This window comes from Oncorhynchus kisutch, linkage group LG19 (genome assembly GCF_002021735.2).
Source record: "Oncorhynchus kisutch isolate 150728-3 linkage group LG19, Okis_V2, whole genome shotgun sequence".
In the NCBI taxonomy this organism is placed as follows: domain Eukaryota; kingdom Metazoa; phylum Chordata; class Actinopteri; order Salmoniformes; family Salmonidae; genus Oncorhynchus; species Oncorhynchus kisutch.
In genome coordinates this window covers 47,191,345-47,218,911 of record NC_034192.2, presented here as the reverse complement: position 1 = coordinate 47,218,911, position 27,567 = coordinate 47,191,345, and the positions used below count along the sequence as shown (strand labels likewise).

Genomic DNA, 27,567 nt, shown 5'->3' with positions numbered 1-27,567 from the left:
TTTTATATTTTTGTGGGTTAAATTCAGTGTCCTCGAGTGCTGCCAGGATCGTAACCTGCCAAATACTGGGCTGGGGCTGTGTGTGATAGAGCTGGGAATGATTTCCCATTGGCCATCGAAGCAAGGTGAACACGTGCCTATGGCTGTTTAACAAGGCCCACTCAAAAATAACGGAACTGGAAACTCTCTCACAAGCCTGCCTTCAGTGGGAGGTGCTCAGTCTAGGAGGCTGGATCCTGTGGACTGAGACTGTCTGCTATGACGCCTCTGTGGCTCAGCGGTGTTACGACGCCTCTGTGGCTCAGCGGCTGGCTCAGCGGCGTAAGGACGGCTCTGTGGCTCAGTGGCGTTAGGACGCCTCTGTCGCTCAGCGGCGTTAGGACAGTATGCATGGATTGTCTGAAGAGTCTCTCCCTGGATGTTGGATTAACAAGTAAATATTTGGCAAGCAAATCTTTTCTGTCGGTTTTGAACTTCTCTGAAGATTAAGTCAATTCAAACAGACGGAGGTTCCCTTCAAACATGGAATTGCTTCAAATGTTGTCAACTAAAATCATCCCCTTCAATCCACTTTAATATTATGAATTCTAATTAGATGAGAACTATTTATGTCTGGGAGTCTGCCTTGCAACATGGTGCCGTTGCCAGATATCCAACACGTCTATCACTGGCGTTTCGTGACGTTGTTTCCCTGCGTGTGTAGAAGCCTTGACAGACTCCAGTCTAAAACGTGCCAGCAGGGACTTCAGCAGGGACTCAGTTATTTATTTATTGTATTTATTTTTTATTTAACCTTTATTTGACTCGGCAAGTCAGTTAAGAACAAATTCTTATTTACAATGACTGTCCTTTTTAGAATAGGATATATTTGTAAAAATGTTTACAGGAGTCAGACATGTAATAGAAACCAGATGTATTGTTAGGCTGCTGTTGTTCCTGTCACTCTACCTATTTGGAAGCCTGGAGTTAGTTGGGTCTAAATCTGTATGTAACTGCACAGTAATTTCCTCCAACACTGCACTTATAACTCCTTTTATGGATTTGAATACTGTCTGTGCCAATTATCCTTCTTCCCTTTGATTACAAAGATTCCCGAGAGGTTTTGTCTGAAAAGGTTAACTGGCTACAGTACGTGGTGGATGCCAGGGCAGAAAATCTGCTGTGGCCGTCAGATCTCAGCACCTCTGGCCTAGTAGGCTTTAGGATAGACTGAATTGACTAGCTACAGTGTTAAAAAAGTGAATGGTTTGACAAGTTGTAATTTAACATACCCCTTTGTTCACCTGATGATCTGGTTCCGATGACACCTGTCCCTTGTCATCTGTCATAACTGCCATGCAGTTACTGATTCAGACAAGCTTCTTGTTAGGCCTCCCATCTTCTCTCCCTAATCATCAACTCCAGCGTCGAGGAGAAAGGCCTGAAATGAAATGACGGGCTCTAATGGTATGACTTAATTATATAACCTGCTATTCCCTTACCTATAGAAGGCTACCCATGTTAATGAGCAATATCAGGTTCAGCGTCCTCTAACATGGTTTGTGGGGAGAAAATGAAACCTTTGGGAATGGTTGTCAACCAACAGGCCTAGAGTCCATTTATCTGAGCAGCGTAAGATGACATGCAAAGGTTCATCTCTCTAGGTTGAACATGGAAGTATTTTTTCCCGAGAGGATTAATGAAAGTAGTTTTCTTTAACATACCATCACATTATTTCTCGAGGCTCTGGGCTCAGTGTCATCTTTTTCTGCTCTCTTCAATCAAAGAAAAGCACATAGGCCCAGTACAGTTTTCATATCTCCCTCATTAGGAACCATACCGTTAGGTTGTCTGTCTGCATGCTGGCTATATGCAGCACCACTCAACTTTTAGGCTACATTATGTTTTCACAGCCAGGGTTTCATGCCCATTTGAGGGCATATTGCCATTTTAGACTATTCTGTGTCCCTTCAACTCAATTACCTCGTCTTTTCTTTCTCTTTTCTCTGTAACAACCTGTATTATTTAGTTATGTAAGACCTCTTCATGTAATGATGCTGCTCAATTCAATTCCTATGTATGTCTGTAAAAGTACTGTAGCAAACTATCCGAAATGGCAGTTTAAGAGACTGTCTTGAAAGACCACTGTGGAGAGCTACTGGGACTCCATTACCCTCCCAGAGACATACTGCAAATTTAGAGGACAAATTTCAGAATGTTTAATATTGTTATAAATCTAGACATTCTGTTCGCATTGTTTAAGTATTCCCCATGTAATGTTAATGGGGAGCTAACATGGCTGCCTTAGAATGTTGAACTGTCATGTAAATGCATCATATTGCAGAAATAGCATTGGCCAATTCTCTAAATACATGGCTCTGGTTCCCCCATAACAGGAATAATACTGGCAACAATGAATGCAATATCTACCAGTAGGAAAAGGGATCATGCTTCCTCCTACAAGCTGCTCCCCAAGTCTCAATCACACTGCTTTTGTTGCATTATAAGTGTACATGCTTTTCTGCTGTCGGAAACTGGTATCATTCCCCAGTCACACTTTAGGCCTACATTATTCTATTGTTATGAATCATGTTATGAGTTCTGAATTGTGACAAGTAGCCCATTTCAGTTTTTACATTGGACACAATGGGAGGCATGCAGCATGCTATTGTATAAATCCCCTGCTAAACAATATTCTAATGTGGCATCTGCCCTTCCCTCGCTGCAGTGGAACGGTTGCCATGACAGACACATGAGGATAATAACCTCGGTAAAAAGGGCCATTTGGATTGCTCATCCTCTCCGGAGACTGGACACCTGGGCGTTCTGCTTGGTTAACCCCGGCAGTGAACAACAGAAGGGCAAAGGTCAACTAGAGCTCCACCTATTCTAATACTGTATTTATGAAGTCTGGTTCAGAAATCCTTAGGCCCTACACCGATGCCTCCTGTTCAATTTGTCCTCCAGCCCGAAATGAATGTTCCCATGGTGGAGCATTCAAACAAACAAAGCCACTCGTATATGAAAATGTATGCACTCACTACTGAAAGTCTCTCTGGATAAGAGCGTCTGCTAAATGACTCCAATGTAATTGTCTGTATGAAGCTGTGTCTGATTTTAGCATAGGTCTAAGGAGTATACCAAATTTAAAAAACAAATTGAGCTGAAAGTGGAGGTCGAGTTTTGAACCGATCAGGAAAATCTGACTGACTATGGTAACCAATGTAACATGACAATGGTATGCTTAGGGACTTGAACCTGGTTTCTATATTTCAAGGCCATGAGGCTTTTAGTACAGCTGAGCACTGTTTTGACATATACAGGTATTAGGTAAGATTGTCCTGTGTTATACCACTCAATGTCATGTTAAGCACTGCCTTTCCCCTCAGCTGAACCAGTGTAGTACCTTTTTCAGTGATCTCAACAGAAGGGAAAAATGCTTCCTCTTGTAGTCCCTGTGTTGAAGATGAGGTACTTCATCATACAGATAACCTGGCAGACAGAGGCAGAACTACGGTATAGGGAACGGGGGAAAGTGGTGCTTGTGAAGTATAGTTCAGTTTGGTTTAAGTTTTTATGATTAATCCAATGCTCAGTAGGTAATCCACTGATACTGAATCTCTGTTGGTCTGCAATGCCTCTGCTGCTAGTCCCCTCCAGTGTGGCCAGAGAAGATTAATGGAGTCAGATGAGCTGATGTGTTCTCTCTCTCCTCCATCACAATGCGGTCATGTTGACTCTCTCTGATAAGACTGTTCACTGAGGGGTCCTCTGATCTCTGCCCGCCACAGGCTTTTGCTCCAATTCTGAATGAACCTATGATGAATAATGTGCTCAACATTGTGTTAAAATACCTGTAAACAATATACAGGATTGCCTGAGAATGACAATGAAAATTGAGTGTGGTACAGTAGCTCTGCTTTTGATTGGTGGAAAGTGTCTTACATTCTCAGCAGCTCTATCCCGCATTGTTATTTATGCTAATTAAATATAGCATTTTAAACTATTTGATCATTAACCAGCTAGGCTAATATTCAGTTGTGATGTGCTTGCATCTTAACTACCCAATTCCCCTTTTAGTTATTTCCATGATGATGCTAATGTTATAGGCAAGGCAACATTTGTTACGACCACCATCTGAAATTTAACCTGAAGTATTTGTTAATGTTACAGAATAAATCAGGTTATAGGCCTAAACTATGTAGTGGAAAGATCATTCACACCAACCATCTCTTTCAAAGCACTTTGTTTAAAAAAAAAAGTTTCTTCTCTTCTTCCTACCTTCAGTTCTGTGATACTTTCATGTTTTCAGGAACATCATTTCAAGCAGGGATTATACTTTCAGTTCTCCCTTAACGAATTTAGATTTTGGGTCCGTTTTCCATTTTAATGGCATCCACACTCTCAGCAAGACTGTCTGGCGTAATGATGCAATTCTCTCTGGAGCCAGTCTTCCCTCTCAGCAACTCACGTTTAAGCCTGGATCAGAACATGCATTTCATAGCAGCAGAAAGATTTCAAAGAATTGTGCTAAAATTCTCTTTTCCCAGACCAAGGCTTGTGTCATTAATAATCATAACACAGTTGCTGCCTCTGAGTTTTTTTTGTTTGGACGGCAAGATATTCGTAGCCTAGGCCTGTGGGTGGTAAGATATGAAAAATGTCACGGGTAATTAATGTGTAAGGAAAGTGGGTGTTTTTACATTAAATAGTTCATGGTTATTGTGGTGGTTTTAATGGATTTCAGATCTCTTGGTCCACTCTAGAAAACAAAAATGTAAAACTACCAGAGATCCCACTCTGGGACTTTGATATGCCAGTAGAGTATTATTTGTTCAAAATTAGACAAATCTAAAATCGTGAATTATCAAAATTCATTTTTCATTGAAGTCAAAATACTCCTCATATTAAAGAGCAAGCAGGAAAGAATCAGATGACACCATTTTTTGCTTCTTGTAGCACCTGCAGATGGAACACATTAAAGGAGGCCTGGGTAAGGCCAAAATGTCACATGTTCCAATTTGAATCAATTCAATTATGTTTCAAGATATGTCAAACAATCCTTCCTCATAAGGACCCTTCTATGGATTACATTTCGGGAAAACACCCCAAATAATGGTCATATTCACTTCTAGTTTCATGAGGAATCACCCATATGATTTGGTGTCACTCCAAATTAAAGGAAGAATGACCCCCTCTCTGCTGTCCCAACTTCCACTGCTGCTGTGTTTCCCCAAACTTGCTCCTCAGGACCTCAAGGGTGGCACTTTTTTTGTATTTTTTTGTACTAACACTACATGGTTGATTCAAATGATCAAAGCTGGATGATTTAGTTGATTATTTGAATCAGCTGTGTAGTGCTAGTGCAACAAAAACTAAAGGTGCAACCCTTAAGGTCCCGGGGACTGAGTTTGGAAACCCGGCATGACGGCCTTCATCTGTTTACCCACCACCAGAACCAGTAGCCCAACATTAGCTTGGGAAGCTAGCTGGATGCTACACATTGATAGACAAGTTACCCCATAAAGGATATTGAGCTATTGGCGAGGTTAAATGCAACTCATCATGTATTCATAAATTAGTGCTCTTCGGTCTGCGTTCTTGCATATAGCGTAGCCTAGTCTGGTTAGCAGTACTCCTCACTTTGCATAAGCCTAGTTAGTGTACTGCCCTCATGCTGTTTTGCCTCAGTCTCTTTACTGCTAAATATGTGTTCACAACCAGCCTTAAGTTAAAGTGCATGCTGGAGCCCAGTTAGTGCACAGTGTGAAGGGCAGACTGTAATTCATCCATGACCTTTACATTTATTAGAGTGAATAAAAAGAGGGCAACATTCAGGTGGCTGGTGCCAGGGGGAACATATGGTCTTGTGGTTATCTACATCAGTCGAAAGATCCTCAGGGTCATCAGGGTGTGAAATTAAAGACCCGTTGAGGATGTGTCACATGGTCAGCCCTAGGACTGGGAATTGCCCGGGACCTCACGATACGATATTAGTACCATACTTATATGATAGGTATTGCGATTTTCACAATACTGCGATTTTATTGCTATTTTATGTTCCAAACATATTGCTCAGCATATGTCTGCTACGTATAGACACGAGAGCATGAGAAAGCAAGTTTTGATCCGTGCTGAAAAAGGGGAACAATCTTTAGGATGAAAAAATACCAGAGTTTTCACGCAGGTACTGTCGACGGGCGCAGGTACTGCCGATGACTGACGCTAGCTAATGCTAGGTACATCATTATTTTTTACAAATCAATAATCAGTATTTCGTTCAAAAATAATAAAATGCCATGTGTAACTATTGATTGTTTCTCCCCCCATCACTAGTCAGTCCTGCACTGACTTAAACCCTTTCCTTCCTGTTATTATGAGTACTAATAATGAGCTGTTTGCCTGTTTGTACAAAGTGTATGAAGCATATTTGTTCTATGTAAAATCAAAGTGAGTTGCTTTTAGGCTTCCAGCAGAATATCATCACAGTTCCAGGCGTGTGGTTTGATAAAATACATGTTTTTGGTTCTTTGTTGCTCAGTCGGTAGAGCATGGCGCTTGCAATGTATGCACATGTGACTGTAAGTTGCTTTGGATAAAAGCGTCTGCTAAATTGCATATGCGCAGACCATTTCACTATTTCCCCTGTCTTTTGTTTAGTCTGGGTTAATCACATTCACACGGAGGAAGAATAGATAAAAGAGAACGATAGACTCAACAACAGAACACCTGTTTCTGTCCTGTTGGCTATTATTCACCATGACACTTGAGGTGTCGGCTGATCCCACGTCACCAGCTCTCACTCTGGTCTTCTGTGGTTAACGGTAGTGGATGAACAGATCTCTGAAGCTATGTGGAGGGATGGACTGGAAAGAGGGGGGAGGAGGGAGTGGGAAGAGGGATGGAGGGAGCAGGTGAGAGGGATGGTGTGGGAGAAGCAGGTCAGTGATGGAGGGACAGGGAAAGAAAGAGCAGGTCAGAGGGATGGAGGGAGGGAAAGTGTTGGGAGGAGAGAGGAGGGAGCAGATGAGAGGAATGGTGGGATGGTGTTGGAGAAGCAGGTCAGCGATGGAATCAGGGGGATGGATGTAATCACAGGAGGGGTGGAGGGAGCAGGTCACAAGAACACCTGCTCCCTCCACCCCTCTGTGTGTTCTATCCTCCTAAGGGAAACAGTCGCCTGGCATTTCAAGGAGACGGTAAAGTAAAACCAAAGCCTCCTAACTCTGGTGACTGGCTGTCAGGACAAATGATTAAAAAGTCCTTCATTACAATACATGGTCACAATACTTGTTGAGACGTCTTCTTGGGTCCAAGTTGAAGGACTGTCACCTGCAATACGTTATGGAAGTTAATATTTTGATTCAAGTATACATTGAGTGTATAAAACATTAGGAACACCTTCCAAATATTGAGTTACACCCCCCTTTGCCCTCAGAACAGCATCAATTCGTTGTGGTATGAACTCTACAAGGTGTCAAGTCTTAGGGCTCTTGGCCCATGTTGCCTCCAATGCTTCCAACAGTTGTCAAGTTGGCTGGATGTCCTTTTGGTGGTCGACCATTCTTGATACACACGGTAAACCCAGCAGTGTTGTAGTTCTTGACACACTCAAACAGGTGCTCCTGGCACCAAACCCTGTTCAAAGGCACTTAAATGTTTTGTCTTTCCCATTCACTTAATGACAACACAATCCACATCTCAAGGCTTAAAAATCCTTTAACATTTCTTCTCCCCTTCATCGACACTGGTTGAAGTGGATTTAACAGGCAACATCAATAAGGGATCATAACTTCCTCATGGTCTGTCTGTCATGGAAAGAGCGAAGTTTTCTATACTCAGTGTACATGCACAAGCATTCAATACAAAGTCAGACACAGAAATGAGGTAACAGTCAGGAGAAATTCACTGAGGCAGAATAAAGCCTTTGTTCAGGAGTGTTTGTGAGTAGTAGAGGAAGCTTTGGGGATCTCTGACCTTTACAGTGGCCTGAGTGTGTGTTTGCATCATGACATGACTGATGCAGACTGTCATAGCAGAAGAAAGCCAATTACTCTGGTCATCACGATACCCTTAGGGCCTCTTTCAGTCTATTATAATGCATCACAGTGAGTATTCTCTGTGCGTCGGTCTCTGGCAGCTTTGTGTTTTTGTATTTTCCTCCATGGTGTCCCCTCCAGACGAGCTTCAATGCCATGCAACTGCTCTAAAATGCAAGTAAAGCTAAATGCGTGCTCTTCAACCGATCGCTGCCTGCCCGTCCAGCATCACTACTCTGGACGGTTCTGACTTAGAATATGTGGACAACTACAAATACCTAGGTGTCTGGTTAGACTGTAAACTCTCCTTCCAGACTCACATTAAGCATCTCCAATCCAAAATTAAATCTAGAATCGGCTTCCTTTTTCGCAACAAAGCATCCTTCACTCATGCTGCTAAACATACCCATGTAAAACTGACTACCCTGCCGATCCTTGACTTCGATGTCATTTACAAAATAGCTCCCAACACTCTACTTAGCAAATTGGATGCGGTCTATCACAGTGCCATCCGTTATGTCACAAAAGCACAATATACTATCCACCACTGAGACCTGTATGCTCTCGTTGGCTGGCCCTCATTTCATATTTGTCGCCAAACCCACTGGCTCCAGGTCATCTATAAGTCGTTGCTAGGTAAAGCCCAGCCTTATCTCAGCTCACTGGTCACCATAGCACTCACTCCAGCAGGTATATTTCACTGGTCACCCCCAAAGCCAATTCCTCCTTTGCCACCTTTCCTTCCAGTCCTCTCTTGCCAATGACTGGAACAAATTGCAAAAATCAATGAAGCTGGAGAGTCATATCTCCCTCACTAACTTCAAGCATCAGCTGTCAGCAGCTCACAGATCACTGCACCCGTAGATAGCCCATTTGTAAATAGCCCATCCAACTACCTCATCCCCATACTGTTATTTATTTTTGCTCCTTTGCACCCCAGTATCTCTACTTGCACATTCATCTTCTGCACATCTATCACTCCAGTGTTTAATTGCTAAATTGTAATTATTTCACCACTATGGCCTATTTATAGCCTTACCTCCCTTATCTTAGCTCATTTGCGCACACTGTATATAGACTTTTTTTCGATTGTGTTATTGACTATGTTTGTTTATACCATGTGTAACTGTTTGTGTCGCACTGCTTTGCTTTCTCTTGGCCAGTTGTAAATGAGAACTTGCTCTCAACTAGCCTACCTGGTTAAATAAATGTGAAATTATTTTTAGATTTTGTTAAAGACTGTGTAAATTCTACAGTCACTGGGACCCTCCTGATCCACAGCTCTTTCTGGTTCAGATGAGTGTCTCCTCTACAAAGCAAAAGGGCCATGCCTATCAAAGAAGCACAGTGACATCCTCCTTTAGTTATCATCTTTCTCTACTCAAGACAAAGCACCTTTATTGTGACCCTTATTACCCAGTTCTCTTGGTGTCCTTGAACCAGCCGCAGAAATGATGAGCTGAGATCCGGGTATGGCATATTGGTGCTCTCTTGAACAGCATGGATCTAAAGAGAATGAACAGAGAATCATGCGGCCATTGTTGTTGCTGTTTCTTCACAGGAGCATCACTGAGAGACCAGAGGGGCTGAGATCAGAGGAAGTGCCACCACAACGCCATAATGTACAAGGACTACAGATCAGGACGAGCAGCAGGTAAGAGCTCAGCGTGTCTGTGTTCGAGTTTGCATGTGGAAAGAGAGTCTGGAAGGGTGCATACACACCGCAGCCCCAGAGGCGTTCTCAGGTGCAGTGTCCAGATTTCATGGCTCTTAAGGGGATTTACTGCCAAAATTCCTGCTGCACACCTGATAAGACTGTATTTGTCCCCTAGTGGAGGTTTCCTTCTATCCAATAGAGCCTCCTCTCTTCTGCCCAACCCCCGTGGAGCTACCCCCACTATTACACTGGCTCTGCCCAACCCCTGTGGAGCTGTCCCCCTCTTACTCTGGCTCTGGTTACCATGGCAACAGGGCCACTGGAGTCCTATCACGTGTCTGAGATTTGGGGTCTGACTAGGGTATCTTTTTGCTATCAGTTGAAGCAGCAGACTCAAACTAATGTCAAAACAACCGAGTTGTGAAAAAAATGATGTAAATAGCCATGAAACATGAGACTTTCGAGTAAATTAGACCATATTTTATGCCTGTGCACAGCGCCTCCAAAAATGAATATCAGCACTAAAGTCCGTGCGCTCAGCTCCCCTGCCAGGCAGTGTTGCTGTGCAAAGTGGGATATAGGATTAGTGTTTATTAATGTAATTAGCAGCTATGAAACAAAACAGCAGAAATACTTTGAAAACAGCTCATGCAGCATTTTTCTAACTCCACATGTGCTTATACTTCACTTTTGACTATTTTTATTCAGGAATGTAATGCTCACACTAGAGCCCTGCAAATTAACCACCCGCCAAAGTAGCTGGTGAAATAGACATTCTTACCCGCCAATACCTAAATCTACCGGCATTTGCCAGGTGCTAATTGTATTCCCTGGTGGTGTGAGAGCATGGGGAGAGGGAATGAAAGCGTCTCTTCTCTTGCTGGGATTTGGTAGATGAGTGTGTCAACTCCTATTATGTTCACACAGTGTGGTGCACAGGTTGGTCAGGTGATAATGAATGTACAGTCTGGTGTCTGGCCTCTTTCTCTCTCTGTCCTCACCCATCCTCTCTTTCGCTCTCTGGCCTCTAAGACATTGTATCTCTCGTCTCTGGTGATGTTCCCTCTTCTCGTCCTCTACACTCTGCCTCAGCCTACAGCGGTGTGGTGTCTGATCTCTATCGATATCCCACTCTCATCCTCTATCCCTCTTTCTGTCCTCTCGCTACAGCATTTTTGTAGTCCATCAGTGTGTGGTAGTATATCTTCCCTCAGCACGGCACCTTTCTGATATATACTTCATCTCTAACTGGCCTCTGTCTGTTTTTCTGACATCCAACGACATCAGGTCTCTGATTACTAACTGGAGCTTGAGAACCTTGTCCTCTCCTTGGCCTTTGATGACAGAGCCACAGACACCATTAAAGGAAGGAAAGTAGAGGTATGAGGCTCAGGGCTACCACTGTGATCACAATATAGTAGTCATATCTAGAAAAAACTAAGGCTGGGCCTAATATAGTGTCTAAGAGGTCACACAATAAGTTTTGTAATGATTCATATGTTGATGATGTAAAGAATATTTGTTGGTCTGTGGTGTGTAATGAGGAGCAACCAGACACTGCACTTGACACATTTATTAAATTGCTTTTTCAAGTTACTAATAAGCAACGCACCCATTAAGAAAATGACTGTAAAAACGGTTGAATCCCCTTGGATTGATGAGGAATTGAAAAATTGTATGGGTGAGATGGAGGAGACAAAAGTTACGGTAAATGAGTCTGGCTGCCCAACTTGATTGGCAAACATGCTGCAAATTAAGAAATCATCATAAACTAAATAAAATAAAAGTATCTGTACTATTTTACAAAAATGAATGATAACAAAAAGCTTTGGAGCACCTTAAATTAAATGTTGGGAAAAAGGCAACCTCTGCTCTATCATTCACAACTCACTGATATTGCCAACTACTTTTAATTCGTTTTTCATTGGCAAGATAAGCAAACTTAAGTATGACATATCAGCAACAAATGCTGACACTACACATCCAAGTATATCTAACCAAATTATGAATGACAATTTTACTTTTGAATTTCGTAAAGTCAGTGTGGAAGAGGTGAAAAAAGTAGTGTTGTCTATCAACAATGACAAGGCACCGGGGTCTGACAATCTGGATGGAAAATGACTGAAGATATTGCTACTCCTATTTGCCCATCTTCAATTTAAGCCTACTAGAAGGTGTGTACCCTCAGGCCTGGAGGGAAGCTAAAGCCCAGGGTAGCTGTTTAGGCTCATTGAAAAAAATTATCTTTACTAACGACATGCCTCTGGCTTTGAGTAAAGTATGCGGATGACTCAACACTATACACGTAAGCTACTACAGCAACTGAAATGACTGCAACACTTAACAAAGAGCTGCAGTTAGTTTCGTAATGGGTAGCAAGGAATAAGTTGGTCCTAAATATTTCCAAAACTAAAAGCATTGTATTTCTGACAAATCATTCACTAAACCTCAACTTCATCTTGTAATGAATAATGTGGAAATTGAACTAATAGAAGTCACTAAACTGCTTGGAGTAACTCAGGATTGAAAACTGTCATGGTCAAAACATATATTGATACAACAGTAGTTAAGACGGGGAGAAGTCTGTCCATGATTAAGCGCTGCTCTGCCTTAACAAGGCAGGTCCTGCAGGCCCTAGTTTTGTCACACCTGGACTACTGTTCAGTAGTGTGGTCAGGTACCACAAAGATGGACTTAAGAAAATTGCAGTTGGCTCAGAGCAGCAGCATGGCTGGCCCTTAAAAGTCCTCGCAGAGCTAACATTAATGACATGCATGTCAGTCTCTCATGGCTCAAGTGGAAGAGATTGACTTCATGACTACTTGTTTTTGTAAGAGGTGTTGACAAGCTGAATGTACCGAGCTGTCTGTTTTTAAAATACTTGCATACTGCTCGGACACCCATGCATAACCCACAAGAAATGCTACCAGAGGTCCAGAACAAACTGTGAGGGGTATAGTACTACATCGAGCCGTGACTACATGGAACTCTATTCCACATCAGGTAACTGATGCACGCAGTAGAATAAGATTTAAAAAGCAGGTAAAAATACACCTTATGTAACAACACAACAGATACTGTGAAGACCCAATCAAGGTACAGACACATTGTGGTATTGTTGTATGGTGGTATTGAACATGTTGTATTGTAGATATGTAGTGGTGTACTGTTATAAGATGTACTGTATTTTATTTAACCTTTATTTAACCAGGTAGGCAAGTTGAGAACAAGTTCTCATTTACAATTGTGACCTGGCCAAGATAAAGCAAAGCAGTTCGACACATACAACGACACAGAGTTACACATGGAGTAAAACAAACCTACAGTCAATAATACAGTATAAACAAGTCTATATACGATGTGAGATAAGGGAGGTAAAGGCAAAATAAAGGCCATGGTGACAAAGTAAATACAATATAGCAAGTAAAACACTGGAATGGTAGATTTGCAGTGGAAGAATGTGCAAAGTAGAAATAATAATGGGGTGCAAAGGAGCAAAATAAATAAATAACATAAAATAAATACAGTAAGGAAAGAGGTAGTTGTTTGGGCTAAATTATAGGTGGGCTATGTACAGGTGCAGTAATCTGTGAGCTGCTCTGACAGTTGGTGCTTAAAGCTAGTGAGGGAGATAAGTGTTTCCAGTTTCAGAGATTTTTGTACTTCGTTCCAGTCATTGGCAGCAGAGAACTGGAAGGAGAGGCGGCCAAAGAAAGAATTGGTTTTGGGGGTGACCAGAGAGATATACCTGCTGGAGCGCATGCTACAGGTGGGTGATGCTATGGCGACCAGCGAGCTGAGATAAGGGGGGACTTTACCTAGCAGGGTCTTGTAGATGACATGGAGCCAGTGGGTTTGGCGACGAGTATGAAGCGAGGGCCAGCCAACGAGAGCATACAGGTTGCAATGGTGGGTAGTATATGGGGCTTTGGTGACAAAACGGATTGCACTGTGATAGACTGCATCCAATTGGTTGAGTAGGGTATTGGAGGCCATTTTGTAAATGACATCGCCGAATTCGAGGATTGGTAGGATGGTCAGTTTTACAAGGGTATGTTTGGCAGCATGAGTGAAGGATGCTTTGTTGCGAAATAGGAAGCCAATTCTAGATTTAACTTTGGATTGGATATGTTTGATGTGAGTCTGGAAGGAGAGTTTACAGTCTAACCAGACACCTAGGTATTTGTAGTTGTCCACGTATTCTAAGTCAGAGCCGTCCAGAGTAGTGATGTTGGACAGGCGGGCAGGTGCAGGCAGCGATCGGTTGAAGAGCATGCATTTAGTTATACTTGTATTTAAGAGCAATTGGAGGCCACGGAAGGAGAGTTGTATTGCATTGAAGCTTGCCTGGAGTGTCCAAAGAAGGGCCAGAAGTATACAGAATGGTATCGTCTGTGTAGAGGTGGATCAGAGACTAACCAGCAGCAAGAGCGACATCATTGATGTATACAGAGAAGAGTCGGTCCAAGAATTGAACCCTGTGGCACCCCCGTAGAGACTGCCAGAGGTCCGGACAGCAGAACCTCCGATTTGACACACTGAACTCTATCAGAGTAGTAGTTGGTGAACCATGCGAGGCAATCATTTGAGAAACCAAGGCTGTCGAGTCTGCCGATGAGGATGTGGTGATTGACAGAGTCGAAGGCCTTGGCCAGATCAATGAATACGGCTGCACAGTAATGTTTCTTATCGTTGGCGGTTAAGATATCGCTTAGGACCTTGAGCGTGGCTGAGGTGCACCCATGACCAGCTATGAGACCAGATTGCATAGCAGAGAAGGTATGGTGAGATTCGAAATGGTCGATCATCTGTTTGTTGACTTGGCTTTCGAAGACTTTAGAAAGGCAGGGTAGGATAGATATAGGTCTGTAGCAGTTTGGGTCAAGAGTGTCCCCCCCTTTGAAGAGGGGGATGACCGCAGCTGCTTTCCAATCTTTGGGAATCTCAGACGACACGAAAGAGAGGTTGAACAAGCTGAAGGGGTGGCCACAATTTCGACAGATAATTTTAGAAAGAAAGGGGTCCAGATTGTCTAGCCCAGCTGATTTGTAGGGGTCCAGATTTTGCAGCTCTTTCAGAACATCAGCTGACTGGATTTGGGAGAATGAGAAATGGGGAAGGCTTGGGCGAGTTGCTGTGGGGGGTACAGTGCTGTTGACCAGGGTAGGGTTAGCCAGGTGGAAAGCATGGACAGCCGTAGAAAAATGCTTATTGAAATTCTCAATTATAGTGGATTTATCAGTGGGGAGTGTTTCCTATCTTCAGTGCAGTGGGCAGCTGGGAGGAGGTGTTCTTATTCTCCATGGACTTTACAGTGTCCCAAAACTTTTTTGAGTTAGTGTTGCAGGAAGCTTATTTCTGTTTGAAAAAGCTAGCCTTGGCTTTTCTAACTGCCTCTGTATAATTGTTTCTAGCTACCCTGAAAAACTTCATATCATGGGGGCTGTTCGATGCTAATGCAGAACGCCATAGGATGTTTTTGTGTTGGTTAAGGGCAGTCGGGTCTGGGGAGAACCAAGGGCTATATCTGTTCCTGGTTCTAAATTTCTTGAATGGGGCATGCATATTTAAGATGGTTAGCAAGGCATAAAATAAAATAAAATAAAAAAACAGGCATCCTCTACTGACGGGATGAGATCAATATCCTTCCAGGATACCCCGGCCAGGTCGATTAGAAAGGCCTGCTCGCTGAAGTCTCTCAGGGAGCGTTTGACAGTGATGAGTGGAGGTCGTTTGACCTCTGACCCATTACGGATGCAGGCAATGAGGCAGTGATCGCTGAGATCTTGGTTGAAGACAGCAGAGGTGTATTTAGAGGGCAAGTTGGTTAGGATGATATCTATGAGGGTGCCCGTGTTTATGGCTTTGGGGAGGTACCTGGTAGGTTCATTGATCATTTGTGTGAGATTGAGGGCATCAAGCTTAGATTGTAGGATGGCTGGGGTGTTAAGCATGTTCCAGTTTAGGTCGCCTAGCAGCACGAGCTCTGAAGATAGATGGGGGGCAATCAGTTCACATATGATGTCCAGAGCACAGCTGGGGGCAGAGAGTGGTCTATAGCAGGCGGCAATGGTGATAGACTTGTTTCTGGAGAGGTGGAATTTTAAAAGTAGAAGTTCAAATTGTTTGGGTACAGACCTGGATAGTAGGACAGAACTCTGCAGGCTATCTTTGCAGTAGATTGCAACACCGCCCCCTTTGGCAGAGTGTGCTAAAGCAGTGAATAAAACAAACTTAGGGAGGAGGTTTCTAATGTTAACATACATGAAACCAAGGCTATTACTGTTAGACGTCATCAAAAAAGAGTGCCTAGGGAATAGGAGTGGAGCTAGGCACTGCAGGGCCTGGATTCACCTCTACAACACCAGAGGAAAAGAAGAGGAGTAGGATAAAGGTACGGCTAAAAGCAATGGGAATTGGTCATCTAGAACGTCTGGAACAGAGAGTAAAAGGAGGTTTCTGGGGGCGATAAAATAGCTTCAAGGTATAATGTACAGACAAAGGTATGGTAGGATGTGAATACAGTGGAGGTAAACCTAGGTATTGAGTGATGATGAGAGAGATATTGTCTCTAGAAACATCATTGAAACCAGGAGATGACATTGCATGTGTGAGTGGTGGAACTAATAGGTTGGATAAGGTATAGTGAGCAGGACTAGAGGCTCTACAGTGAAATAAGCCAATAAACACTAACCAGAACAGCAATTGACAAGGCATATTGACATTAAGGAGAGGCATGCTTAGTCGATAGATCAAAAGGGTCCAGTGAGGTTGGTTGGGGTCACGGCGATTCAGACAGCTAGCCGGGCCATCGGTAGCAAGCTAGCATAGGATGGAGGTCTGTTTTTAACCACCGTGCATTTCTGTCGGTAGGATTAGTGGGGTTCCGTGTGGTAGATAGAGGGGATCAATCCAATTCGCAAAAAAAATAAATATATATATATATATAGTTATAGAGGCCCAAGAAAACAGAAAAAAATGGTCCGATAGGTCTATTCAAATAGCAGCCGATAAGACAGCTAACGATTAGTGGACCGCAGATGGGCGTTCAGGTAACGTCGCGACGGAGGAGCCAGCTGGATTACTCGTTGGCAGTAAAATGGGTCCGGATAGGTGATTGTAGCCCAGGAGTGACTGATGGAACTCTTCAGCTGGTTAGCTCCGGAATAATTGATGTTTGCACCGGAATCGACGTAAGCTGATAGTCACACGGATAGCAGCTAGCTAGCTGCGAGAACCAGGTATAAATGTCCAGAGATTGTGGTTGAAATCCGGGGACATGTAGAGAAAAATAGGTGCGGTATGTTCCCGAGCCGCGCCGTACAAAACTGGCGATAAGATTTTCGAGCTAAAGGATAGCTGATGACCACAAACCGTGGTTAGCTGAATACTAACGATTAGCCAGTGAAGAAGCTGATTAGCTTCTGGTTAGCTTCTGGCTAGCTTCTGGCTAGCTTCTATGGAGGATTACAGATTTGAGGTAAATAATACTTTCTTTAAAAAAATATATAAATTGGTGAGGTGGGTTGCAGGAGAGTGTTTTGAAGAAGAAAAATATATAATGTATGCGAAGAAAGTTGTAAATAGATATACGGGACACGACAAAAGACATCTTGGTGACAATCTATTTATCTTTTGTTTTATATGTAATGTAAGTGCTTTAATATGTTTGGACCCCAGGAAGAGTAGCTGCTAATGGGGATCCCTAATAAATACAAACTACATCCTCTTAATTGGTGAGTGTCAGTTGCAGGGCAGGTGGTGGTGTTGGGCTGGATATGCATTGACTCAATAGTTTCCTCAAGTTGTGACTGGAATTGGAATGCCCTGAGATGAGAAAAAGGTCACCAGGACCTTGCTTAAATGAGTGCAACTGGAAAGTTGGTGGACTATAATTTCCTAATTTTAGGCCTACAATCTGTGTATACACTCTTTTCATTGGCCTATGGTAGTGGTTGCATTTAAGACCTGGGTCGTTGGTTTTTATTGATGCCAGTATCTTGTCACTTGCGTGGTATTCAAAAATATCATTGTAATGTTTACAGTTTACATGTAAAGTGAAGTAGAATAGCAGGAAATTATTTTTTGAAAAGGCTATGTTTTTCTCAATGCCGCAAATACAATGATTAGCGGGTCCCCCTGTCAGCCCCTGGTCTTCAGGGTTGAGCCCGTGGTTATGAAACAGTTTGTCAGTTCTGCTGAGAGTTTTTAACACTTGACCTTGTGTCTGATTCACCAAGCAGACGCTGTTAATGTTGTGTAGGGGCCAGAGTTTCTGATGCTCATCTGGGCAGATGGCACATTTGGTTCCTGGACCACAGTTAGCTGTACTTCTCTGCTGCCAAAATGCATTATAATACCCACTTGTTCTGATGGACCACTTGTGATTGTGTAATGGAGGACTTGCTGCACTCCAGTCTGCATACTGTGTTGCGTAAACACAAATAATTATATTCCCCTTCCTCTCCCTTCAGTTCTTTTGGTCAACGGTGTGTTTGGATGGTGATTTTGAGGACCATGACCAGTGTGGACTGATGGTGGGGAGTCCCTGCTGTTGACTGGGGTTTAGCTATAGACTGAAGTAAAGGGGTATTCTGCACTCTGTATGAAACCTGCTACCATCAATATTCATGCTGGTGGGGACTTCCTGGAGATCAGCTTGCCTCTGTATCTTTCACTTAATCCAATTTACAGAATGTTGCCAAGGCTTCCACCTCCCCCTTCTCACCCGAGAAAATGTTGATTTCAGCAGAAGGTTCTGGAACACAAAACTCCACAGCCCCAGTGTATTTTCCATGGTCCCTCTGTTCTCCCAGAGCTCATATACCAAGTATTCCACCAGGAATAACACAATCTGGCCAGTGGAGACTCTGATTTGATGAGGTGATAATCTACAAATCAGCACTCAACGAGAGGGTGATGGTGGGAAACAGAGGATGAAAAGAGAGAAGGAAGAGTGTGATACAGGGTCCAAAGGAAAGATGGGTAGTGAGAAAGAAATAGATGGACAGAGGAAGTGTTGAAAGAAGGGAGGGCTCCATCCTTAGCTCTGGTTCAGATCGATGGGCAGTCTCTCCATCCACAAAGGGCAGTGGAGCTAATGAAACACTATGAATCGTTAGATCTGACATTTTCCCCTCCCAGTCTGAGCTATAATAGTACATTTCATTGATCTCGAAATGGATGACACCAAATGCCAGCGCAGTCCTTTAAACTCTGGCAGGCTTTCTGGTGAGCAGAACCTTCAAATATCATCCACTCTCAAATTCTGAAAGCTTTGCAGAGCAGTGATCTGATACCTCTGTTGGATTGGAAAGGCCATATTACTATAGCATTCTACACTATCTACTCTTCTGATTCCACTGTGTGCAAGGGGCATCATCAATTCTGGAATCGTTAAATGCATACTTTACAATACAACACAAGGCATCCGATTTACAATCTACTGAGGGGATATAAAGGCCTGTAGAGAAACTGAGCCTTCTGTGATTTACAGCTTCTCTCTGTGTGATGGTTCAACATTTACAGAGGGACCACATTAGAGCTGCACAGTATCTTTTGGAGACATCTTTGAAACCATACCCCAGGAATCCTTTTCTTTCAGAGATTTAAAAAAAAATAGTCAAGAGGGAAATGGAGAAAATTTTAGATCAGAATAAGACTTGGTTAAAAATGTATCAGAACCCTTTTAGACGTTAGTGATGTGTTAGTTGAAGGCGGAGAAAGAGAGGCCGGAGGGCGGACATAAAATGGACGACTCCCATCACCATTACATTTGCCGGTGACACAACAGTCCTAGGCCTGATCACCGACAACAATGAGACAGCCTGTAGGGAGGAGGTCAGAGACCTGGCCGGGTGGTGCCAGGACAACAACCTCTCCCTCAACCTGGTCAAGACAAAGGACATGATTGTGGACTACAGGAAAAGGAGGACCGAGCACGCCTCCGTTCTCATCGACGGGGCTTCAGTGGAGCAGGTTGAGAGCTTCAAGTTCCTTGGTGTCCACATCACCAACAAACTAACATGGTCCAAGCACACCATGACAGTTGTGAAGGGGGCACTACAAAACCTATTCCCCCCCAGGAGACTGAAAAGATTTGGCATGGGTCCTGAGATCCTCAAAAGGTTATGCAGCTGCATCATCGAGAGTAACCTGACTGGTTGCATCACTGCCTGTTATGGCAACTGCTCGGCCTCCGACCGCAATGCACTGCAGAGGGTTGTGCGAACGGCCCAGTACATCACTCCTGCCATCCAGGACATCTATACCAGGCGGTGTCAGAGGAAGGCCCTAAAAATTGTCAGACTCCAACCACCCTAGTCATAGACTGTTCCCACTGCTACCACACGGCAAGTGGTACCATAGCTCAAAGTCTAGGTCCAAGAGGCTTCTAAACAGCTTCTACCCCCAAGCCATAATACTCCTGAACATCTAGTCAAATGGCTACCCAGACTATTCACATTGCCCCCCTCTCCACACCACTGCCACTCTCTGGTATCATCTATGTATAGTCACTTTAATTAACTCTACCTACATGTACATACTACTTCAACTAACCGGGGCCCCCGCACATTGACTCTGTACTGGCACACCCCTGTATGTAATGGTATGTATGTATGTATGTATTTTTACTTCTCTTTAATTACTTTTTAAAACTTTTATCTCTTATTCTTATCCGTATTTTTTAAAACTGCACTGTCAGAGGCTCGTAAATAAGCGTTTCACTGTACGGTCTACACCTGGTGTATTTGGCGCATGTGACTAATAAAGTTTGATTTGATTTTGTCTTATGCTCTGAACATCTTCAATAATGAGACAAAATATCTCCATCTTAACTAAACAAGTTACTTATTGTTCAACAGGTGTCTCTTAAACGAGGCGATCAACTCTGGCTGATTTTCCAGCTCAACGATGAGGTACGGATATGGACTGGCTGATATATCGGTGCGCTCTGCGATTTGTAATTAGATTTATGACCCAGTGATTGAAGAGTTGGCTCACAATCTTTTTTTGTTTGTTATGGCAGTGTCTTTTTCCCCCCACATTTTTTGATTTATCAAAATGACTTTGATTTATCATACCCCTCTTTTAAGCCACCCAGTTTATTTGGCTTAAGATGATCACTAATGTACAACGCTAACCATAAAAACCAACGAAGATTTGTATTTCATCTGTTGTAGCAAAAAGGCAAATTTAGTATTAGATTTAAATGCACTTGGACCAAGAAAGTCTTTGACAGAACATCACGGTTTGAAAAACGGATAAGCAGAAACACTGTCCCTTAGGCCTAGGGAGAAACGAACTGAATAAGAGCGCCAACTCTTTCATTTTCTATTTGGTGACAGAATTAATTTAGTTCTGTCTGGGAAGCATTTAGTTTATTTATGACCAGTCTGTTGTGGCGAAAAACGAGGACACAGAAAAAGGGGCTGTCTGAATGAGTGTTTCAGCAGCTCCATCCAATGCAGCTACTTGGAAGCCTTTTTTGATCTTCCCATACTGGTCATAAAACAGTTTCAGTAACACTCCTGCTGATTGAGTCCAAGTAGTGGGCTTCTATTTAAGGGTCCATGATCCTGGACCATCAGACAAAGCTAGTTAATGTCAGATTTTAAAAATAGCTTTAGGTCAAGGGGCTCAACAGATTTGGCTGTCCTTTAAAACTGTCAACTGAACTCAAAACCGCACATCTTCCTTTGTGTTCCTTCCAGTACATTCTCCTTATGATTCCGAGGGCATAATGCAACCTATTATAGTCATATTTACACCCTCTAATATGGATTATGAGTCACTTACCATGCACCAATTTCACTCTTAACATTTCATCTTTAGAATTTGTTTATTCATTGCGTTTTGACTCGAATTACTTTTTGTTGCTATGACATGCAACCATACTGAAAGGGCTACTGCTGACTGTAACCATACAATTTCTATATGCAGGAAGTTACTCTACAGATTGAGCAGGCAACGTTACTGCTCCGCCAACAACAGACGCCTCATTTATTTCTCTAATTGGTTAAGGTTGTTTAAAAATCAATGCTGGGAATGTTTCCATGCTCAAGTACAATCTTTGCCTCGTTCGTTTCCACTTTGGAATCCGTTTGACAGTTCTTGTGTATGGGCTGTGGGCTTTGAAATGTGTTTTTGGAAGTGCAGACAGGCTGTTGAAGATAATATTGTTTGACCCATCAAACATTTCTCAGACACTTATTTTTCATCTCAAACTTTTTAGACGAGGGTTGTCAAACAAATTTTGCTCGGGGGCCACATTTGGTGATCACTGAGGTCCGGATAGACGCAGTGAAAATTGGTTATAGAATTGGTTATAGAGTATTGCTTCGACATCAAAATCTGGAGAGGGAAAAAAACATTCACTGTACACTTTTTGCAACTTTTAATACGACCTGACTAACTTTTGTTTCTGTCTTTGAGAGATGGACACAGTGAAGCAATTATATACATGTAGGTCCATATTCATGTAGTATGGATTTCTGGCCTCTTTTTTGAAATGACAACCCAGATAGAAATGGACTTTGAATGTTTGCTCCTTACCTTCAACCTACTACATGTTTCTTTCTGAGAAAAGGGACACTTTGAGGCTCATTTGATATGAGTGCTGTCTCCATGGTGAAGAGGTTCACAGGACTGAGATTAAATCATCACACTAGACTGCTCACAGTCTGCTTGGTTGTCTGCAGTAAAATGGTGCATTATTTATCAGGCCTTGAGTTCTACGCTGCATGGTGGGAGAAGCTCACAGTCCATATGAATATCACCGTTAATGACACATGACCTAACTTTGTATGCCAGCAGTGGTGCCCCCAGCTGGCATTCCAAGTTACTGTCTTCGTATGACTGCACTTCCCAAGGCTGAAGATGAGACTGAAAATGACTTGTATTGAGAGAGATTGTTATAATAGATTAATGGGCTCATCAGTGCTATTTCTATGTAAGCAGCAACAACCCATCCATCACAACACACACAGGGTTGGAGTAATGGATTACATGTTACTGAACAAAAAATCTAATCCGTTACGTTACCAGAAAAAATATTGTCATCAAATGACATATTCCATAGATGGTTCAGAAAGGCTGTTTGAGGGGGAAAATATTTGACGCCTTTCTCTTTTCTGAATGACATTCAAATCCGCAAAGTTTAACATTTGTTTCCCGCCTGAATAAGTCTGACCAGGTCAGAGACCACTATTACACACCAAATGGAAAAGAGCAGGAATAAGCATTTTGTAGGCTACAGTCCAAGCTATGTCTTCCAATGGTGTGACTGCTGTTGGCATCCAAAGATTATTCAACTTGAACAAACGCTTGGAGGTGAGGACGAAAGCAGTGGTGTAGCCTATGGACGGGGCGATACGGACATCACATATTATAGATGTCTAAATGGCATTGATGTGAATCACATTGCTGCTATTTGTGCCTTTATATATTGTTTTGGTTGTGGATGGCTGTTCAAAAATGCATATGTGTATTTTAACCCAATGGCTGAGTTGAAGTGGGGCTTTTATTGCTCAATCTAATTGTGCTGATTCAGAAAAATGCCCATAGGCCTAACGGACACATGCTCAAACTCACACAAACACTTAAACTGCTGCAAATTATTGAGATATCCAAGTGTCGCCAAAACAAAACGTTAAAAATAAGCCTAAAGCAAATGCAGCATATGGTATATATTTTTCAAATGCAAATAGCACTTTTCGGTAGTGTTCGAAGCATGCCATTCCATGAGAGAAGCATTTTAAAACTCAAAGTAATGGCCCCAATCAGTTCTTCATGACAGCAAAATCATAAACGACAGAGTAGGCTAGTAAATCCTTAACTTTTGGGTTATGCTCGGGTAAATTAAGTTGGTTAATCTATATTTCCAAGTCCTATTCTTGAAGATCAAGGTGTATTAAATGAATTGGGATGACTGGAAATCTGAGATGTTGGTTTTTAATGTAAAGATATAGCCTAATCATGTCTAGTAGAAAGCAATGGATTAGAAGAAGCCTACATAACCAAACCATACAGTAAAATGCAACATCCATTTCTGGCCAGCTATGTAAACTCTAACATTGATTTATCCTGTAATAGATTTAAATTAATAATAATATAATAATATTCATGTTTTGTCTTCTAATGCCTCTTAAAGGGCAAGTAATCTAAAAGTAACAAAGTAATCAGATTACCTTACTGAGTTTTTGTACTCCAAAAATGATGTTACTTATTTACCATTTTGAACAGGTAACTAACGGATTACATTTAAAAAATAACCTGCCCTACACACACACACTCACTCACTCTTCTATAGCAACTCAAGGTTGATTAGTATTGTAATTTAACATGTTTTTCCATAATACAAATGCTACTTAGATTTGTACAATGTAATACTCCGGGTCTAACAACAAAACCTATAGATATCAAACCCATGATGATTTGTCAATGTCCCTGCAGAGTCCCTTTAACTGGTCTGCCTTTGCGGACACCGACAAACTATAGCCTACAGTATTTGGTCAGCTGTGGGAAAACGGGATTGACATATTCTTGAGCATATCACCGGTGCCATTTGCGCGCACTCAGTAATACACCCTTGCGGGGTAGCATCTGGCAGGCTATACTTTGTTCACTTGTAAACGAAGGTTACATGTATTCGGGAATGTGGTTTATATGAGTGCGAGGCTCTGCGAGCTGCTAAACCCTGCCTCATTCTCGCGCTACAGCCCAGTCTGCAGAGCGACACGGACTGGAGAACAAACTCCCTTTCTCTCAATACAACGGATTTATACTCTTGACGATTGGCGTTGCAGTAGGCGACGAGGGCTCACCATCCTCTGCTGTACGGACTGTAAACAATGTTTCTCTTACAGTATAGAGGTAAGGTCTAACGTGTGTTAATTTTGATACAGTATTACATTATACCAGCTCTTGTCTGCTCCTCTCGCTCTGTTATGTCCGTGGAGGTTTGCCGAATTCTGTATGACCGTTATCTCAATCGTAGAATGAATGAATGCACGTTGTTAAAGACGAATTTCGAGGAGGACTAGGTATTTGATTACTGCAGGTCCATTTAAGTATATTACCGACGGAAGCAACATGCGAACATCTTAACGACAGTGACCAAGCTGAGGTCTTTGCGTCACTTTGTTATACCTGCTGTTCACGAGCCTAGTCGATTTGATGAGACAAAGACTTCTCCTCGTTAACGTTTTTATTCACACATTGATGTTTGCTAGATTTAAATTGTGTAACCCTTCTTGTAGAATGTCTTATTGATTTCATTTAGCTTATTTTTTACAATGCATTTTGAGTAAAGTTGACAGGCGTCCTCCCAAATGCTCTTTATCTTTGGAACTGTTCTGAAATATAACACTGGTCAGTTCCGTTATTGTTTTTCCCGAAGACTGTTTTCTTGTTTCATTTAGTTAATGACCATGGTTGCTTTTTAGATATAATACGTCACCAGTAGCGAACTGAAAATAGGCTACGGTCTTCATCTCATCTGTTTTTGAGAATATGCCGTTGTGCGCAAAAGTCATTCAAATATTATGGTGAGCGCGTGCACTTTGCACTGGTTTTGCACACTGGCTTCATTCAGATTTCTTTCTCATTTATTCACTTATTTACTCATGATACATAAATAGCTGCTGGTAAATGGAACGTTTTCCACAGTCAGTGTAATTACAGGAGAAGTAAATTGAGCCTTCAAATTAACCTCCTTACTCTGCTTCACTCTTGCGCTCTGACTCTGCTTCTTTCGACTTTTTAGCCTCTGCTGTTTCTGACCATGGAGAATTTACTCCATCTCTCACAGCCATCCAATGTTGGATAAGTGTTCGTAATTGCCCAGTTCCCTGGGACCATCAATTCGCATACAGTAGGAATGCTGAAAAGGCTATAAACACAACACACCCTATGTGTTTTCTGTAGGGGAATGATGCTGATGCTGTGCACTAAGTATGAGTTTAGCTTTCTCCCCTAAGTAATTGACTTCATATGACATAAGCAATATTTTGTTTCTCTGTGCCATACTTTCATTTCAGCTATGGTGACAAAATGGCTCTGGAATATTGCATACTTGCTCCCACTTTTCTTTCCATGGCCAGGGGCACAAACAGCTAGTGAGCATCTGAGTGAATCAAGGTTGATTGCTCGCTTTCAACAGGGCTGACCATGATGAAGAAAAGGTCCACCATGCACTCTGACAGACATTTACCTTCACACTGTACAGCTCCCCACTGATCAATGGAGAGGGTGTCTGCAGATTCCTCATAATGGAGGGAGAAGGAGAGAAATGGAGGGAGCAATATAGATTTGAGGAGCAATGTTTCAGAAGGATCTTTGAGATTTGAGTTCACTGTGGCCCCAGGATAATGGTGCTGTGGAATAAATTAGGGGAATACTGAATGCAGAGAGAAACCTTATAAAATTAGCACATATGGTAGCTTTGGAAAATTTTCCTTTTTTAAATGGAGACTGAGGTTAAGTTGCTCACAATTCAGCAGAAAGTGGAGCCATGGCTTTGGGGAAAGAGAATTGGCATAATGTAATATGAGTCAGAGATAAAGAAAGCATTTTCTCTGTGGATACCTCTGGCAGTCTTTTGGAACAGGGGTTTCAGTGGTGTACACTGCTGAAGGGGTGTAAAGCACAGATCTGCTACCTTGTTATGGTTCATTCAGGAGGGCTTAGAGGCCCCAAAAAGAGATGGGCTCTTTCAGGGTTACTGAAATCCCAGATACTGAGTTGCTATAGATGCAAGCCTCATTCCCTGTCATATTTCAGGCCGGATATGTGGCTACTGGCCATTTGCTAGTTTTTGCTGCCATGTTGTAGAGGGAGTAGTAGGATTAATGGTCTTGCCCCACTGCAAGTAGCTGTTCCAGCTACTCTATTTGGTCCCTTAGGAGTCTCTACCAGATGCATCTCAGAGAGGTGGGTTTCCCCTCTAGAAAGAACCCCCAGCTCTACTCCGTAATCATATCAGCGTTCCATCAAATCAGTGACCATTGTTTTAATAATTGATTGTCAGAAGCAATTCCTCCTCTTTCCACCAACATCTTTATTCTATTTCCCCTAACTTCCATCTCAGCCTGATAATGGACACAGAGTGAACCCCTACCTAGAGAAGCTTTTAAACTGGCATTCCCCCCCCAAGGTCAAGACTTTTTAAAGTGTTTTAGGCTGATGAATCTCTCTCTGCCCTTAAGACTTTGAGAGATCGTGTTCGGTCTTAGAAAACTGGTCAAGTTCATTATTTAATTGCAAAGTAATGCATTTTTATTGTTGTCTGAATTTTTATTTTACATACTATTCAACTGTAATTACATCATTGATTACGTTGACCAACAATTACCTCTTTTAGGGGGTAGGCTAGTCAAGCGAGATAGTACTCTGTCTGAATTTGTTTATATTACTGATTAGAAAGTCTAAGCATAGGGATTTACCATATTTCTAATACTTCCCTGATCCAAAGCTCATTTGAATGCACCCGGCCTCCTATATTAGAAAGCAAATAATATACACTGCTCAAAAAAATAAAGGGAACACTTAAACAACACAACGTAACTCCATGTCAATCACACTTCTGTGAAATCAAACTGTCCACTTAGGAAGCAACACTGATTGACAATAAATGTCACATGCTGTTGTGCAAATGGAATAGACAACAGGTGGAAATTATAGGCAATTAGCAAGACACCCCCAATAAAGGAGTGGTTCTGCAGGTGGTGACCACAGACCACTTCTCAGTTCCTATGCTTCCTGGCTGATGTTTTGGTCACTTTTGAATGCTGGCGGTGCTTTCACTCTAGTGGTAGCATGAGACGGAGTCTACAACCCACACAAGTGGCTCAGGTAGTGCAGCTCATCCAGGATGGCACATCAATGCGAGCT

The 27,567-nt window shown here is 42.4% G+C and overlaps 1 protein-coding gene across 2 annotated transcripts in view; it reads left to right on the top strand.

The window, feature by feature from the left end:
• The window catches only part of enox2 (ecto-NOX disulfide-thiol exchanger 2), a 309,060-nt gene that overhangs the window by 76,174 nt on the left and 205,319 nt on the right, over positions 1-27,567 (top strand). The window contains exon 2 of one of the 2 annotated variants that reach the window (XM_031798030.1): positions 9,580-9,672. In XM_031798030.1, coding sequence (XP_031653890.1) covers positions 9,639-9,672 — 34 coding nt within the window. In that variant the 5' untranslated portion in view covers positions 9,580-9,638. Of the gene's footprint in view, positions 1-9,579; positions 9,673-24,182; positions 24,550-27,567 lie in introns of those variants that run through there. The other variant, XM_031798031.1, reaches the window with a different exon arrangement.